General features: G+C 64.2%; 3 protein-coding genes across 7 annotated transcripts in view; all 3 read left to right on the top strand.

The window, feature by feature from the left end:
• Positions 1-684: 684 nt before the first annotated feature.
• Positions 685-5,379, top strand: SLC39A3 (solute carrier family 39 member 3). 4 transcript variants are annotated; one of them, XM_041416362.1, is made up of 4 exons: positions 685-955; positions 1,587-1,726; positions 2,937-3,204; positions 4,407-5,379. In XM_041416362.1, exons 3-4 carry the CDS (start codon positions 2,998-3,000, stop codon positions 5,139-5,141), a joined length of 942 nt encoding a protein of 313 aa, XP_041272296.1. In that variant the 5' UTR covers positions 685-955; positions 1,587-1,726; positions 2,937-2,997; the 3' UTR covers positions 5,142-5,379. The 4 variants fall into 4 exon arrangements, with proteins under 4 accessions (XP_041272296.1, XP_041272287.1, XP_041272304.1 ...); XM_041416353.1 differs by having other exon boundaries at positions 2,926-3,204; XM_041416370.1 differs by having other exon boundaries at positions 934-977; positions 2,926-3,204.
• A 5,270-nt stretch (positions 5,380-10,649) lies between these two features.
• On the top strand, positions 10,650-11,825 carry DIRAS1 (DIRAS family GTPase 1). The gene has a single exon (XM_041416429.1). It carries the CDS (start codon positions 10,898-10,900, stop codon positions 11,492-11,494), a length of 597 nt encoding a protein of 198 aa, XP_041272363.1. The 5' UTR covers positions 10,650-10,897; the 3' UTR covers positions 11,495-11,825.
• Positions 11,826-16,876: 5,051 nt separating this feature from the next.
• Positions 16,877-17,169, top strand: part of GNG7 (G protein subunit gamma 7) — a 42,579-nt gene continuing 42,286 nt past the window's right edge. For both annotated transcript variants that reach the window (XR_005953516.1, XM_041416436.1), the window contains exon 1: positions 16,877-16,982. The gene's annotated coding sequence lies outside the window, so the exon portion shown is untranslated. The remainder of the gene's footprint in view (positions 16,983-17,169) is intronic.

The raw sequence follows: 17,169 nt of genomic DNA, 5'->3' as shown, positions 1-17,169 counted from the left end.
CCCTGCGTGCTGAGCTGATTTTCCAGAACTTTCCGTGAGCTCAGGGTCTGTTTGGGGCACATTTTATTCCCATTTTAATCCCATTTTCCCCAATTTTTTTCTCCTTTCCAGCGGGAATTCTCCTCCTGCACGTTCCTACAGCACAAAAATAGGAAAACTTTTCATTTCCCCCCATTTTTCCTTCCCTAAATTGCTTTTAATTTCTCTCCAGCTGCTTTTGTGTAGGCCCACCAAAGGAATTTCAGGCTGGAAAGGAAAATATTCGGGAATTATCCAAAAAATATGGAAACCATGGAGCTGTTTTCCTGCTGTTTTGTGCTGTTTCTTTTCCTCACTCTCCTGCCTCTGTCCTGACCCATTTTTTTGATATTTTTCTGTATTTTTCCTCTCTGGGTTGGGATTTTCCAGGTGAGCTTTTCCAGGGAATTCCTCCTTCCCTTGTCTGGAGCTGCCCCTGAACTCCAAGCTGAGCATCCAGCCTCTTTTTAGACTTTGCCAAAAATTCCTGGCTCCTCTGGGAGCTGACAGCGAAAAAAAATTTATGGAATTTTGTGGAATTTGATGGAATTTCCAGGTGGGCCTCAGCGCTCCCTGCAGCATCCCGCAGCTGCCCTTGGTGCGGTTTGATCACAGAGCGGCAGGAGCAGGGGGTGTGGGCGTGGCGGGCGCTGTTCCAGGGATGGTTTTCTCATTCCCGGCGCTCCCGGTTCCCGTTTTTCCCCATTCCCGTTTTTTCCTTTCCCGTTTTTCCCGGTTATCCCGGGCCCGGAACGCAGCGCTACGGGACCCGTTTCCCGCGGACCTCAATCGCCGCTTCCCCTGAGCCGCGCCGTCTCCGCGTTGATTGACAGCTCTAGAGACCAATCACAAACCGGCTTTTCTGCTTCAGCCAATGGGAGGCCTCCGTGGGCGGGCGCGTGCGGGGCGGCCGGGCCGGGAGCGAGCGGGGCCGGCCGTGAGGGGGGGCGGTTGCCGGGGTAACGGGGCCGAGGGGGTCGTGAGGGGATGGCGAGGCCGGGGCGGGGACCCCGGGGTCACAGCGGGGCTGGGGGAGCCGGGGCTGCGGGGGAAGGGGCGGGAGAGCGGCGCTGGGCCCCCTCCGTGTGTGAGGGGCTGGACCCCCGCCTTGTCCTGAGGGGCCGGGGCTGGGCCCGCTCTGGGTGTGAGGGGTCAGGGGGGACCCCAAGCAGCTGTGGGGGTTGTTGGGGTCCTCTCCTCGCCGTGAGGGGCTGGGGTCGGGCCCCTTCCCCTTCCTGAGGGCCCCATCTGGCTGTGAGGGGCTGGAGCTGGGACCCCTCCCCACCTTGGAGGGCTCAGGGCAGACCCCGACCCCCTCTGAGGGTCTTGCCAGCTGAACTCTCCCCCTGTGAGCTGCTCACTGCCCTCACATCGACCCTGAAATCCCTCCCCTCATCTCTGCTCCCCTTTGGTGGGCTCAGGGTGGGCTGGGAGGAGCCCCTTCCCCATCACCCCCTTTGTAAAAGCGATGGGACAGTCTCAAAGGGCTTGGAAGGGCCGGATTTTAACAGAAACTCTGGGATTTAGAGGCTCACGGATGAGGAACCCCTTTGTTTTTCCTCCCACAGAACCCTGCCTGCTTTATGTAATATTTTTTCATCGCTTGGATGCTTCATTTTGAGCCACTAAGCCGAGCAGGAGCTGAGCTGATCCCTTGGTGCAGCAGTTTTGGGGCTGGGGACACAGCCCAGCTGTGCAGGAGGAGCAGGTGAGGAGTTCCCCAGGTGTTCCTGGGGCTTTTTTTCCCTCAGGGCTCCTCCAGCCCCATTCAGGGATGCTGGATGTGGCTGCTCCACCTGAACTCGGGAGCTTGAGGCTTTGGAGGGGGAGGGTTTGGGTTAAAAAAAGGGAAAAAAGTGAGGATAAAGGGTTTCTGGAGGGAGCCAGGTGTGTTCCAGAGGTGTGAGCTCTGGAGAAGGAGGATTTTATCCCTTCCCTCTGCCCTGGCACAGGTGTGGCTGGTGCCTGGGCCCAGGTTTTGGGCTTGGCCAGACCTGGAGTGAGTCAGTGTCACCTGATGGGCTCTGAATTCCTCTCTCTGTCCCTGAGAGAGGGACTGGGGTGGCAGCACTCAGGGAATGGCTGCTACTGCCAGAGGCTGGGATGGGAGTTTAGGAAGGGGATGGATGGGAGTTTGGGAAGGGGATGGATGGGATTTTTGGGAAGGGGGATAGATGGGATTTTGGGAAGGGGATGGATGGGATGTTGGGAATGGGATGGATGGGATGTTGGAGAAGGGATAGATGGGGTGTTGGGAAGGAATTCTCCCTGGGAGAGTGGGGATGCCTGTCAAGAATTTCCCAGTGGCTGCCCCCTTCCCTCTGCCCTGGCACAGGTGTGGCTGGTGCCTGGGCCCAGGTTTTGGGCTTGGCCAGACCTGGAGTGAGTCAGTGTCACCTGATGGGCTCTGAATTCCTCTCTCTGTCCCTGAGAGAGGGACTGGGGTGGCAGCACTCAGGGAATGTGTGAGAGGGGATGGATGGGAGAGGGACTCAGGGAATGTGTGAGAGGGGATGGATGGGATTTTGGGGAAGGGATGGGTGGGAGTTAGGGGAGGAGATGGGTGGGAGTTGGGGAAGGGGATAGATGGGATTTTTGGGAAGGGGGTGGATGGGATGTTGGGAATGGGATGGATGGGATGTTGGAGAAGGGATAGATGGGGTGTTGGGAAGGAATTCTCCCTGGGAGAGTGGGGATGCCTGTCAAGAATTTCCCAGTGGCTGCCACATCCCTGGAAGTGTCCAAGGACAGGGCTTGGAGTCCAGCCTGGCCTTGAAAACCTCCAGGGAAGGGTGGTTTGAGGTGACCAGGGCTTTCAAATTCCTTTTGAATCCAGTCTGAACTTTCCCCTGCTGCTTCCTATGGCTCATAAAGGAAAAATCCCTGTGTTCTTCCTCTCCCCCCGAGGCACCATCCAGGCCGATGTCCCCGCTCTGATCCCATCCAGAGTGTCCCCGCAGGGGCTGGATCCCGGGCAGGATGAGGATCGTGGTGGCCAAGGTGCTGTGCCTGCTGGGGATCTGTGTGCTGGTGCTGGCCGGGGCCCTGCTGCCCGTCCGGCTGATGGAGGCCGACCCCGAGAAGGCTCAGCGCTCCCGCCGCCTCCTGGCGCTCTGGAATTCCTTCGGGGGCGGCGTCTTCCTGGCCACGTGCTTCAACGCGCTCCTGCCCGCCGTCAGAGGGAAGGTGCGTCCTGGGGAATTAGTCTGAGCCTGCAGGGGCTCAGGGGGCACTGGAGAGAGGGAATTGTGCCCGCTGGAGCAGCTCTGCTGTGCCCGGGGGCTCGCCGAGGGCAGCTGTGCCCGCCTCCTGCCTCTGTCCGTGGAGAAAGGGGAGGGTTTGGGATGCAGAGGAGGCTGCGGGGTGTGAGGATCAAAGAGCAAGGCAGAGGTTCCCTGTCCCCTGCCGAGGCTGCTGTCCAGGGATGTGGCAGCATCATGGGTTGATGGAGTGTCCCTGTGGGAATGGTTCCATTGGGGGGGTAAAGGGGTGGATTCACTGTGGATCTGTGGGAATGTAGGAATGGTTTCCTTCAGGGGAATAAAGGAGTGGATTCACTGTGGGAATGTGGGAATGGTTCCCTCCATAGGGATAAAGGGGTGGGTTCACGGTGGATCTGTGGGAATGGTTCCCTCCATAGGGATAAAGGGGTGGGTTTACTGTGGGTCTGTGGGAATGGTTCCATTCAGGGAATAAAGGGATGGATTCCATGTGGATCTGTGGGAATCGTACCCTCCATAGGGATAAAGGGGTGGGTTTACTGTGGGTCTGTGGGAATGGTTCCATTCAGGGAATAAAGGGATGGATTCCATGTGGATCTGTGGGAATCGTACCCTCCATAGGGATAAAGGGGTGGGTTTACTGTGGGTCTGTGGGAATGGTTCCATTCAGGGAATAAAGGGATGGATTCACTGTGGATCTGTGGGAATGGTTCTCTCCCGAGGAATAAAGGGGTGGATTCACTGTGGATCTGTGGGAATGGTTCCATTCAGAGAATAAAGGGATGGGTTCACTGTTTATCTGTGGGAATGGTTCTCTCCATAGGGATAAAGGGGTGCATTCACTGTGGGAATGTGGGAATGGTTCCCTCCATAGGGATAAAGGGGTGGATTCACTGTGGATCTGTGGGAATGGTTCCCTCCATAGGAATAAAGGGACACAGATTCACTGTGGGAATGTGGGAATGGTTCCCTCCATAGGAGTAAAGGGACACAGATTCACTGTGGGAGTGTGGGAGTGGTTCCCTCCATAGGGATAAAGGGGTGCATTCACTGTGGATCTGTGGGAATGGTTCCCTCCATAGGGATAAAGGGACACAGATTCACTGTGGGAATGTGGGAGTGGTTCTCTCCAGAGCAATAACGGGTGCATCTTTTGCTCCCTTGCAGCTCGATGAGGTGCTCAGGCAGAACAACGTCACCACGGACTACCCGGTGGCCGAGACCATCATGATGCTCGGCTTCTTCCTGTCGGTCTTCGTGGAGCAGCTCTTCCTGACCTTCCAGAAGGAGAAGCCGTCCTTCATCGACCTGGAGACCTTCAACGCGGGCTCGGACGCGGGCAGCGACTCGGAGTACGAGAGTCCCTTCGTGGCGTCCCCGCGCGGGCGCGCGCTCTACGGGGAGCACGGCCTGCCCTCGCACGGCCTGCGCCTCCCCGAGCTGGCCCGCTGCGGCCCCCGCCGCCTGCTGGGGCTGGTCTTCGCCCTCTGCACCCACTCCATCTTCGAGGGCCTGGCCCTGGGCCTGCAGGAGGACGGCGGCAGAGTGGTCAGCTTGTTCCTGGGAGTGGCCGTGCACGAGACGCTGGTGGCCGTGGCTTTGGGCATCAGCATGGCCAAGGCCTCGCTGCCGCTGAGGGACGCGGCCAAGCTGGCGGTGGCCGTGTGCCTGATGATCCCGCTGGGAATCGGCGTGGGGATGGGCATCGAGAGCAGCCGGAATGCCGCGGGCAGCGTCGCCTCCCTGCTGCTGCAGGGCATCGCCGGCGGCACCTTCCTCTTCGTCACCTTCTTCGAGATCCTGGCCAAGGAGCTGGAGGACAAGAGCCACCGGCTGCTCAAGGTGCTGTGCTTGGTGCTGGGCTACGCCGCGCTGGCCGGGCTGGTGCTCGTCCCGTGGTGAGCCGGGAGACTCGGGAAGCCGAGGGAGCGAAACCTCGCCTCTCCCCTCCCACTGCGCCGGGAGGAGCCGCCCCTTTCACCGCTGGAACAGCCCAACCCGGGCGGAGTTTCCGTGATGACCTGAAGGAGGAGAATCTCTCCCGTGTGCTCAGAGTGAGGAATATCCCGAGGGATTGTCCCTGCCCGAGGGGCTGCAGGGATTAGCGGACACAAACGTGAAGGATCTGGGTAAATTCTGCTTCCAAGAGCTCCTCGAATGTGTGTGTCTCCCTCCTTCCCTTCGGCCACGCTCCGGAGGCTCCGAGGAGGTGAGGAATGAGCAGGAGTGGAGGCAGAGCAGGTGGGAGCAGGGATTGCCAGGCTGCACTAAGCTGCTTTCGCTGGCTTAGTTGGGAGTAAAACCTGGTTGTAAGAGCTGCCAAAAATAACATCCCTGTGGTGCTCTGGCCTTCCAGGCCCTGCTGTCTCCACACAGCTTCCAGTGCCCCTCCTGGGGCTCGGGGAGCTCATCTTTTCCAGGGATTCATGGAAGAAATGAGGCCGGGCTCCTCTACCCTGCTTCCTTCTCAGCATTGTACCCAGAGGCTGAACATTCCCTAAGGAAAACCTCTGAAAATCAGAGGAGGAATACAAGGATGGTTTGGGTTGGGGAGGACCTTAAAGCCTGTCCAGTGCCATGGGCAGGACACCTTCCACTGTCCCAGGGTGCTCCAAGCCCTGTGCAGCCTGGCCTTGGATCCTCACGAAATCCACAGCCTGGCATCCATGAGCTTGCAGGAAACGGGCAGTAACAATTTCCAGCACTGATATTTTAGGGTAAAATCTTCTGTTTTCAGTGCTCTGCAGTCAGAGGGGCTGAGCAGTTCCCATCAGGGGCTGCTCCAAGGCTCTTCCAGGTTTCAAAAGGAATGGAATTACCTCCCTTGGCGGGGAGTGGAGGCGATGCCGAGAGACACGAGCAGCTCCCAGCCCCTGGGAAGCTCCGTGTGCTGCTGATCCCGCTGGATTCGCCTTTGGGAGCGAGGAGCTGGGATCAGAGGCTGGAGCTGGGAATGTGCTCCCCCCCAGCTGTGAAACACAGCCTGGCTCAGGCAGGGGCTGCATTTTAATTACCTGCAGCAGCTTCGCCGGGCCCCTGGAAACGCTGATGGAATTATAAGGATGGCGCAGTGCCGGCAGCGGGAAGGAGGCGCCGAGCCTCCGCGGTGGCCCAGCTGCAGCATATGGAGGCAGCTGAGCATCATCTGACAGATCCTGGGGCTCGTTAGTTTAATTGCTGCAACATCCCCGAGTCAATTAATCTTCCTTTGAAAACCTGGAGTGGAGGGGGGGGGCGGAGGGAGGTTATTTTGGGCCTGGCATGACACAAAGCAGCAGGATGAGGAGAACGTGATTTGCCTCGGCGCGGTGAAGCCTCGGGGCTGTTTCACCTCTCCCGGGGGGTGACCTCTCTCCTGAGGGGGATGAGGGGGGAGAGGTGACACGCTGCTGAGTGTCCCCTGTTGGGCTGTCACCTCCGTTTCACACCCTCCTCCTGCTGCCGTTTGGGATCGGGGGCGGGGGCTGTGAAGTGCCGGGGGGGGGGGTGGTGCTGAGCTCCCCCATCCTCATCCCGCTGCCCTGGGGGGGTTCATCCACAGGATCATCCCGTGCTCCAGGGTGGAGGAGGAGGCCCTGCTGCTCCCAATAAATTCCCTGCCCTTCTCCCCTCGCTGTCACTCGCTTTTTTTGATGTCCCCCATGGCTGCTCCCGTCCGTCTCACGCGGCGGCCGCACGTGTCCGGCCCCGGCGTGGGCTGAGCCCCCCGCCCCGGGCAACCAAACCCCTCCAGCGGACCCCCCCAGAGCCCTGCTGAGCCCGGGGGCGGGGGACAGGACCCCCCCAGCACCCCCCGCTCGGCAGCGCCGTGATTCAGCCCTGCGTGAGCGGCCGCCCCGTTGCGTCAGGCCCGGCGGGGAGCTGCGGCTCAATGGAACGAGGAGGAGCCGCAGGAAAATGATCAAGGAAAGCTCATTCATTCCCTCTAACGAGGAGTATCCGGCGGGCTCCGAGCGCGGCGGGGGGGGGCTGAGGCTGCCACCACCCCCCGGGCCTTGTCACCTCGCAGGGCGGGCCGATGTCGCCGTGACCCCCCCTCCGCCCTCCCCGTTCCCGTGGGGACGCGGTGCCAGCGCGTGGGTGCCACCGTGGCCCGGTGCCCGCCGGCTGCTATTAATAGAGGCTGCGGATTTTAATTGCTGCCACTCAGGAGTGGGGCGGGGGGGAGGCAGGAGCAGACCCCCGGAGTCACCTGTCACCTCCAGTGTCAGGTGGCAGTGGTGTGACACAGAGCTGGGAGTGGTCACCCTGGGGCTCTTCTGGTCCCACTCAGGCACTGGAGGGGGGCTCAGGCAGCGCTCGAGTGTCCCACAGCCCCACCAGGACCCCCAGTGTGTCCCCTCAAGGGGCCCTCTGGGGTTTTGGGGCTCTGCCATGAGCAGGTGACATCAGTTGGTGACAAAGGCCCGGCGGTGTGTGCACAAGCTCCCGGTCCTGTGCTGGGGTGGCACCATGGCCTCTGTGTCCCCAAAGCCCAGCATCGCTGCCCAGGCCACCCCCAACTGCCACAGGGGCTCACAGCACCCTGTGCCACCTGTGCCCTGCCTGGCTGGGGTGTTGGTATCCGTCTGTCCTGTCCCTGTGTCCCCTGTCACCACCTGTGGGGCTCTGTCCCCATCCACAAATCCCTGGGCTGTCCCTCCTCATGTGGATTCATGTCTCCCCCTGTGCAGGTGTCCGTGTGGGGTCCCTGTCCGTGTGTCCTCATCCCCAAGTGTCCCTGTCCGTGTGTCCCTGTGTCCCCATCCTGTCTCCCTGCCTGGCTGTCCACTCTCACCCCCTGTGTCCCCATCTCTCTCTGTGTGTGTTCCCATCCGTGTGTCCCTGTCCCCATACCCGCATGTCGCTGTTCGTGTGACCCTCTTTGAGTCTCTTCTCCGTGTGTCCCCATCCCGTTCCTGTCTGTCTGTCCCTGTCCCTGTGTCTCCATCCCAAGGATCTCCCCATCGCTGCACCTGTGCCCCCATCTTTGTGCATCCCTGTCCGTCTGTCCCCGTCCCTGTCCGTGTGTCCCGTCCCGCCGCCGCCGGGTCCCGGAGCCGCTCGGGGCCGGGCCCGGGGGTCCGGGGCCCCAAGGGCGGATCCCGGGCAGGACACGGTGAGGCGGCGGGCACCGCAATGCGACCGGCGCGGCGGGGGCCGGGGGAGCGCGGCCGGCGCGGGGACCGGGGATGCTGCCGGCGAGGGCGGGGAGCGGCGCGGGGGGACCCGCGACCCTGCCCCGCCATCTGTCCGTGCCCTCCTGCTGCCGCTCCATCTCCATCCTGAGCGGGATGCTCGTCCCTCCCGCCCCTTCTCCCGCTCCTCCATCTCCATCCTGCCCCTCCATCCGGCCCCTTCTGCCTCTCCGTCTGTGTCCTGCTCTTCCCTCGCCTCTCCATCTCCATCCTGAGCGGGATGCTCGTCCCCCCTGCTCTTCCTCTGCCCCTCCGACCTCCATCCAGCCCCTTCTCCTGCCCCTTCATCCTTCCATCCTGCCCTTCCCTGCCCCTCCATCTTCACCCTGTGCTTCCCCTGCTCCCCATCCCAGCCCTGCTCCCTCACCCCTGCCCTGCCCTCCATCCTGACCCTCAGGTCCCCACCAGTGTCACCCCCAGTGCTGAGGGCCCAAGTGGGAGGGTGCGGGGGGTTCCGGGGGGTGCAGAGCCCCCCGGCAGGATCAGGCCCGGTGGTCCCTGCCCACGAGCAGTGGGGGGACCGTGCTCCGGCCCCTCGGGCACCAGGGACGGTTGGGATCAGAGTGCTGCTGAGCGCAGGCCATGGGGTCACCCCAAAGAGCCCCCCCGGTTCCGTGAGGGTCTGTCCAGCCCAGCCCCTCAGCTCAGCACCCCACGGCAGGGCTGTGAGTTCAGGGGCACTTTAGCTGTGCCATGGACAGGTGGGATGGACAGGCGGAACAAGTGGGATGGGACAGGTGGGACAGGCAGGTGAGACAGGTGGGACGGGACCGGTGGGACAGGGTGGGACCATTGCCAGCCCCGGCCAAGGTTGGACGTTCCCACGCGCCAGCTCAGCCCCGGCCCCCGCTGCAGCCCCAGCCCCCGGGCGCTGGTGACGCTCCCAGCGTGGTGGGATCCAAGGAGCCCACGGTGGGATGAGCTCCTTGGCTGCCCAAGCCCGCGGGGATGGGCTCCTCCAGCTGCCAGCCTCGCCTGGCTCTGGTGTCTGGGGACATGCCGGGGGTTTGGGGCTGCTCTGCGGGGTCTGGATCCCCCAGTGCCCTGGGATGGGGATGGGGCAGCCTTGGGAAGGGGCTGCTTTCCCTGGAGATGCTCAGGGATGCAGGAACTGCTGTGCCCAGGGCAGCCACCAGTACGGGGCTGTCTGGGGCACTTTGCTGTCCCCTTCCTGAACTGGGGTGGCAGGAGTGGAGCTGACTGGGGACAGTCCTTAAGCAGTGCTTAGGCCCCCTTCCCTCCCCTCCTTCCCACTCATCCTGTCACCGGGCACCTTTGGAAACCCTGTCCCGTGCTGGGTTTAATGTCCCCAAGGCTCTGTGAGGGTCCCACACACCCTGGGGACCCTCGTGGGACAGAGCTGGTGCTGCCACCCCTGCGCTGCACCGGGGGAACCGGAGCAGGGCCCAGCCCGGGGCTCAGCACCGGTGACTCTTTGTGCCACCTCCTTTCACACCCTCGTGCTGCATTACTGGGGGGGCACTGGGGACATTGCCCAGGTCCAGGTGTCCCCTGTGAGTGGGCACTGAGGTTTGGCAGCGTGAGGGTGGCCGGGGGGTCTCTGACCCACTGCCCACCCCCCACAGCCCACAGCCGTGCCACGCTCATTTCTTCCCCTCCCCAACACATCCCTGGGGTGGGAGCAGAGCAGAGGGATGGCACAGCGTGGGGCATGGTGGCAGGGAGTGACAGGGGTGACAGGACACCAGCAGCACGGCCTGTGTGTGAAAGGGCACCTCTGTACCTCACCAGAGAGCCCAGCTGGGCGCTCCAGCTTCCACCGTGACCTCGCCAGGCCTGCGGAGCTGCTCCCGCTGCCCGGGCGGGCTGGGGGGGTCCCTGCCCAGCGAGCCCCCACCCCCCTCCTCCCCCCCACGGCTGGACGTGGCAGTGGCATCGCAGCGGGACCGTCCCCTCGTCCTCCGTGTGCCATCACTGTGACTGTGCGGGGACGCCAGCGCTCGGCCCGGGGCCGGGGGTGAAGACGGGGCCGAGGTGAGGGACACGCGGCCAGCCCCGGGCACGGCAGGAGCGGGGACTCGCCGCCGGGACACCCGGACCGCACCCCCCGCACTCAGCACAACCGGTGCCACCGGGCCCGGCCCCCGTCGGTCCTCTCGGGAGGGAAGGACGGTGTCGCATGGGGATGGCCGTGTCACCCTTTGGGGACAGCTTCCACCGTGACCTCGCCAGGCCTGCGGAGCTGCTCCCGCTGCCCGGGCGGGCGGGGGGGGCCCCTGCCCAGCGAGCCCCCCCCCCGGCAGCCTCGGCAGCAGCTGCGGTGCCGGTGGCCGCACTCGGCCATATGGCCACGGCGGGCGGCCGGTAAAAATAGCCAAGGCGGCTGCACCCCGCGCCGGCCGGCAAGGGCGTCCCAAGGGCGGCGAGCCCAGCTCCTGGCCGGGGCCGCATCTCGGGGGGGCCACGCGCCGGAGTCGGGGGTGACGCCTCCCTGTGCCCCCGCAGCGAGCGCGGGGCAAGATGCCGGAGCAGAGCAACGACTACCGCGTGGTGGTGTTCGGAGCCGGCGGCGTGGGCAAGAGCTCGCTGGTGCTGCGCTTCGTCAAGGGGACCTTCCGTGACACCTACATCCCCACCATCGAGGACACCTACCGGCAGGTGATCAGCTGCGACAAGAGCGTGTGCACCCTGCAGATCACCGACACCACCGGCAGCCACCAGTTCCCGGCCATGCAGCGCCTGTCCATCTCCAAGGGCCATGCCTTCATCCTGGTCTTCTCGGTCACCAGCAAGCAGTCGCTGGAGGAGCTGAAGCCCATCTACCAGCAGATCGTGCAGATCAAGGGCAGCGTGGAGAGCATCCCCATCATGCTGGTGGGCAACAAGTGCGACGAGACGCAGCGCGAGGTGGAGAGCAGGGAGGGGGAGGCCATGGCCAAGGAGTGGAAATGCGCCTTCATGGAGACCTCGGCCAAGATGAACTACAACGTCAAGGAGCTCTTCCAGGAGCTGCTGAACCTGGAGAAGAGGAGGAACGTCAGCCTCACCATCGACGGGAAGCGCTCCAGCAAGCAGAAGAGGACAGACAAAATCAAGGGGAAGTGCAGCATCATGTAGAGCCCCGGACTGGCCCCGCGCCCCCCCTCCGGACCACACCCCCCCCGCACTCAGCACAACCGGTGCCACCGGGCCCGGCCCCCGTCGGTCCTCGCGGGAGGGAAGGACGGTGTCGCATGGGGATGGCCGTGTCACCCTTTGGGGACAGTCACGCGCGTCCCGGGCCCCCCCGCGCCCCCGTCCCCACGCCATAGCGCTCTGCTCCTGCGGGCAGAGCCCCGGGGCGGGGGCAGCTCCTGCGCGGTGCCCGTGTCCCCCTGACCGCTGTCCCCCGGCCCCCTGCCCCATCCTGGTGCCATGACCCCCCCAAAACCCCCAGCTCCGTCCTGGTGCCACGGCCCCCCCCAGCACAATCCTGGCGAGCTCCGGCGGGAGACCCCCGGCCCCACAGCCAGCCGGGCCCCCCCCCGCTGCCCCCTCCCCACCGATGCCGCGGGCCGGGCGCTGCCGCGGGGCCCCGCTGGCCCCTCCAGTGCCACCCCCTCCTCAGAGTCCCCCCGCGGGGTGGCCTGGCCCCACACCCCCGGGACCCCCGACGCCCTCCAGCTCTGGCGCAGCCCCGCTTGTTCCCCCCTGGCCGGAGCGGGGTCCCCGCGCTGTCACCAGCCCCTCGTCCCCTCGAGGTTTGTCCCCTCGCTCCGGCCCCGCTCCTTCCCCCGCCGCCACCGGGGTGTCCCCGAGGGGGTGTCCCCGGGCAGGCCGAGCCCCCCCAGCTCCCCGCACCCCCCCGGCTTTTTACACGAGGATCCGAGCGCCCAGGGGACAAGGTGACGATGTAGCCTTTATTCTAGAAATAGTCTTCCTTCAATAAAGAGACGAGAAACGCTCCCGCGTCCCCGGAGCCGCCCCCGGCCGGGGCGGGAGGCCACGGGGGGGTCACGGGAAGGGGGGCGAGGTGAGTGTGACGTGATGGGTGTGACGTGGTGTGTGTGCACGCGGCCTTGGGGACAGCCACGGCTCCGTGGGACGGCCACAGACACGCGTGTGCAGGTGTGGGGCGCGTGTGATGTGTGTGCAGGGCCGTGAGCACGCGTGGCATGTGACATTTGTGTGTGTGTGACACAAATGTGACAGGGGGCACACCTGTGTGTGTGTGGCACAAATGTGACAGGGGGCACAGGTGTGTGTGTGACACAAATGGGACAGTGGGCACAGGTGTGTGCGTGACACAAGTGTGACAGTGTGCACACCTCTGTGTGTGACAAAAATGTGACATGCACTTCTCTGTGTGTGTGACACAAATATGACATGTGCACAGGTGTGTGTGTGGCACAAATGTGATGTGTGCACACCTCTGAGTGTGTGACACGAATATGACAGCGGTCGCACCTCTGTGTGTGACACAAATGTGACAGTGGGCACAGGTGTGTGCGTGATACAAGTGTGATAGTGTGCACACCTCTGTGTGTAACAAAAATGTGACATGCACTTCTCTGTGTGTGTGACACAAATATGACATGTACACAGGTGTGTGTGTGGCACAAATGTGACAGTGGGCACAGGTGTGTGTGACACAAATGTGACGTGTGCACACCTCTGTGTGTGTGACACACATGTGACAGTGGGCACAGATGTGTGTGACACAAATGTGACATGTGCACACCTCTGTGTGTGTGACACACATGTGACAGTGGGCACAGATATGTGTGACACAAATGTGACAGCAGTCACACCTCTGTGTGTGTGTGACACGAGTGTGACAGCGGTCACACCTCTGCGTGTGTGTTACACGCGTGTGACGTGAGCTCCGTGTGTGTGCGCGCGCAGGGCTGTGTGCCTGTGTGCGACACGTGTTCTGTGTGTGTGACACGAATGTGACAGCGGTCACACCTCTCCGTGTGTGTGACACGCGTGTGACGTGTGCTCCGTGTGTGTGACACGAGTGTGACAGCGGTCACACCTCTGTGTGAGTGTGACACGAATGTGACAGCGGTCACACCTCTGTGTGTGTGTGACACGCGTGTGACGTGAGCTCCGTGTGTGTGCGCGCGCAGGGCTGTGTGCCTGTGTGCGACACGTGTTCTGTGTGTGTGACACGAATGTGACAGCGGTCACACCTCTGTGTGTGTGTGACACGCGTGTGACGTGTGCTCCGTGTGTGTGACACGAATGTGACATGTGTCACACCTCTGCGTGTGTGTGACACAAGTGTGACGCGTGCTCCGTGTGTGTGACACGCGCGTGCCCTGTGCCCTGCTCGTGCCGCGCCCGCGCGTGACGCGCGTGTGACACGTGTGTGACACGTGTGACGTGCCCGCGTGTCGCTGTCCCCGCCCGTGCCCGCGGGGAGGGGGAGGGGGGCGGGAGCGCGGCGCGTGCGTCATCACGCCCGTTGCCATGGAAACCAGCGCTGCTCCCCGGGCGCGGGAGCCGCGTGGGCTCCGGGAGCGGGCGGGGGGAGCGGGGGGGAACGGGGCTGCCGCGGGCACCGGGGGACCGGCCAAGGGCACGGCTCGGGGATGGAGCGGATCCGTGGGGATGGATGGGCAGGGATCCACAGGGATGGCACCAATCCATGGGAATGGGCACGGGTCTGTGGGGATGGGCATGGACCTGTGGGGATGTGCACGGACCTGTGGGCATGGCACAGACCCGTGGGGATGGGCACAGATCCACAGGGATGGCACCAATCCATGGGAATGGACACGGGTCTGTGGGGATGGGCACGGACCTGTGGGGATGGGCATGGATCCACAGGGATGGCACCAATCCATGGGGAAGGGCATGGGTCTGTGGGGATGGTACAGACCAGTGGGGATGGGCACGGGTCTGTGGGGATGGGCAGGGATGCACAGGGATGGCACCAATCCACGGAGAAGGGCATGGGTCTGTGGGGGTGGGCACGGATCTGTGGGCATGGCACAGACCCGTGGGGATGGGCACAGATCCACAGGGATGGCACCAATTCATGGGGAAGGGCAGGGATCCGTGGGGATGGGCAGGGATGCACAGGGATGGCACCAATCCACGGAGAAGGGCATGGGTCTGTGGGGGTGGGCACGGATCTGTGGGCATGGCACAGACCCGTGGGGATGGGCATGGATCCACAGGGATGGCACCAATCCATGGGGAAGAGCATGGGTCTGTGGGGATGGGCATGGATCTGTGGGGATGGGCACGAGTCTGTGGGCATGGCACAGACCCGTGGGGATGGGCATGGATCCACAGGGATGGCACCAATCCATGGGGAAGGGCATAGGTCTGTGGGGATGTGCACGGACCTCTGGGGATGGGCACGGATCTGTGGGCATGGCACAGACCAGTGGGGATGGGCATGGATCCACAGGGATGGCACCAATCCATGGGGATGGGCAGGGACCCGTGGGGATGGGCAGGGATTTGTGGGGATGGGCAGGGATCCACAGGGATGGCACCAATCCATGGGGATGGGCAGGGACCCGTGGGCATGGTGATGGATCCAGATGGATGGTGATGGACCTTAGGGATGGATGGTCACGGATCCATAGGGATGGTGGCAGATCTTAGGGATGGTGATGGATCTTAGGGATGGTTGTGGATCCGTGTGGATGGTGATGGATTTGTGGGGACGGCCACAGCTCTGTGGGATGGTCACAGATCCATGGGGATGCCCTGAGCTCTGTGGGGACAGTGCCAGCTCTGCAGGGATGTCACAGCTCCCTGGCACTGCCCATGGGAACTCCCCCTGTCCCCATGTCCCTTCTGTGGCCTGGGGGGATCCGGGGCCCCCTGTGGGTGCCAGGGCAGGACAGTGGGACAGGCACGCATGGGCATGGGGACACTTGGTGCCACTCCCCACCTGCTGGGACCCCTCAGGACTCTCAGGCATTCTGGGTGGCACCATCACACCAAAACTCAGAGCGCTTCCAGAGCCTCCACAACCCCTTGGGGGCAGAAAATCTCCTCTTTCCCCGTTCCCGGGTCTCCCCCTCCCCATCTCTGTCCCCTCCCACTTCCCTCCACCTAATGGGGACCTGTGCCCGCCGTGGCAGGGGACGCCCCGGTCCTGCTGCAGCCCCGGGTGTCCCTCGGGATGCTGCCCGGGATGGAGGATGCTTCCTCTGGGAAGCGCCGGGTCCCTGCAGCCTCTCCAAACCCCATGCTGAACCCCCAAAAACCAGCGCCAAACCCCATCCTGAGCCCCCAAAAACCAGCGCAGCCCCGGGAGGAAGGATCCTCGCCGGGCGCCCGGAGCCTCCCCCGGGTCCAGGCGTTAATCAAAGCTGCTCCTGAGCGTTAATTAGCGGGATGAGCCGCTCCCATCGCTCCCTCCCTGGCTGCATCCCGCGGCCAGCAATTTCACAAATGCAGATTTTGGGACCCGAACCAGCTCCTGGCATCATGTCTCTCGCTGGCATCGGCGCTGTGTGGAATATTGTCCCTTGTGTCCCCTACCGGGGGGACACCGCGGCCCCGGCACCCGGGGCTGCCCATCTGCGGGAAAAGCGGATTAGGACTCGGCGGGCCGGGACATACGGGAGCAAACTGGATTAGGGGGAAAATCAGCCTTCTTCCCACTAACAGGATTATTGAGTTTTTAGCCCGATTCCAGCGCCGGCGAGGGTTGTGCCCTGTGTGCCGGGCAGCGGAGCCACGTCCCCGCCGAGGTGGGGACAGCCCGGGCTCGGCATTTCCCCACCTCAATTCCTGCTGGGATCGCAGCTGCAACTGGTGCGGGCCAGCGCAGAGCGGGATGCGCCGGGAAGCGATGGCGGCTGTCCCGGGGACGCGGCTGTGTCCCCCCACGGTGACTCCCGGACCAGGCACCACCGGGACCCGCCGGCCGCGCTCGCCCGGTGCCTGTGGCAGCCCGGGGGGAATCAAAGCCTCGATTCAGGGCGTGATTTCCGCTCCCCCCGCGCCGCCGGCGTGACTCCGGCCCGCCGCTGATTCATCCCCACGGATTTTCCCCCCGGTTCCCGGGGCAGCAGCTCCCCGAGGTGGGTGGGGGCACGGCGAGGCCGCGACCCCCGGCACGCAGGGCTGGGAGGGGCTGTGCCCCCGGGGTGGGTTGGGGGGTTTTGGGGGGCGCAGAGCCCTGCAGAGGGGTCACAGAGGGGGAGCACGGCCCCGGGGAGACCCTGGGCCGCCACCCACCGGGGGATCCCCGGGGTGTCCCCTCCCGGTGCCTCGCGCCCCGGCCGCCACGTGCCCCCTCCCACCTTATTAATATTAATGAGATATTTATGAGACCACGCCCCATTTCCAGCCCCGCGCGCTGATTGGCAGCTTCTCCCGCCGCTCCTCAGCTGGCCCCGCCCCCTCCCCTGCCTCCCTCCGCGCCGCCGCCGCCGCAACCGAACTTGGCGGCCGCTCCCGGCCCCGCCTCCAGGCCGGTCCTCCCCCCTCGCGGCGAGCTCCGCAGGCTCCCATTGGCTGCGGGCGCTGTCCGTCAGGCGCGCGGGGCGGGGCCGGCGCCGCCCGCGGGCCAGCAGGGTGCGTTGCGCCGCGCGGTGTCTGAGGCGGCGGCTCCGCTCCGCGCCCGCCGCGCCCGCTCCCGCCGGTACCGGTGAGGAGCCGCCGGGAACGGGGCGGGACGGCCGGGGACAGCGCGGGGGGGACGCCCGGCTCTCTCAGGCCGCGGCTTGGCGGAGCCCCCGCCTCGGCGCGGCCCTGCCCGGGGCCCCTCTCCGCCCGGGGGGGGCGGCGGGGCTGGGCCGGGGAGGCTGAGGGGGCTCCGGGGTGAGGGGGGTCTG

The sequence above is a fragment of the Onychostruthus taczanowskii genome, unplaced genomic scaffold (assembly GCF_017590055.1).
Source record: "Onychostruthus taczanowskii isolate IOZ18803 unplaced genomic scaffold, ASM1759005v1 scaffold106, whole genome shotgun sequence".
Classification (NCBI taxonomy): domain Eukaryota; kingdom Metazoa; phylum Chordata; class Aves; order Passeriformes; family Passeridae; genus Onychostruthus; species Onychostruthus taczanowskii.
Note: the sequence above shows the minus strand (reverse complement) of the source record. Positions and strands in the feature narration are given on the sequence as shown.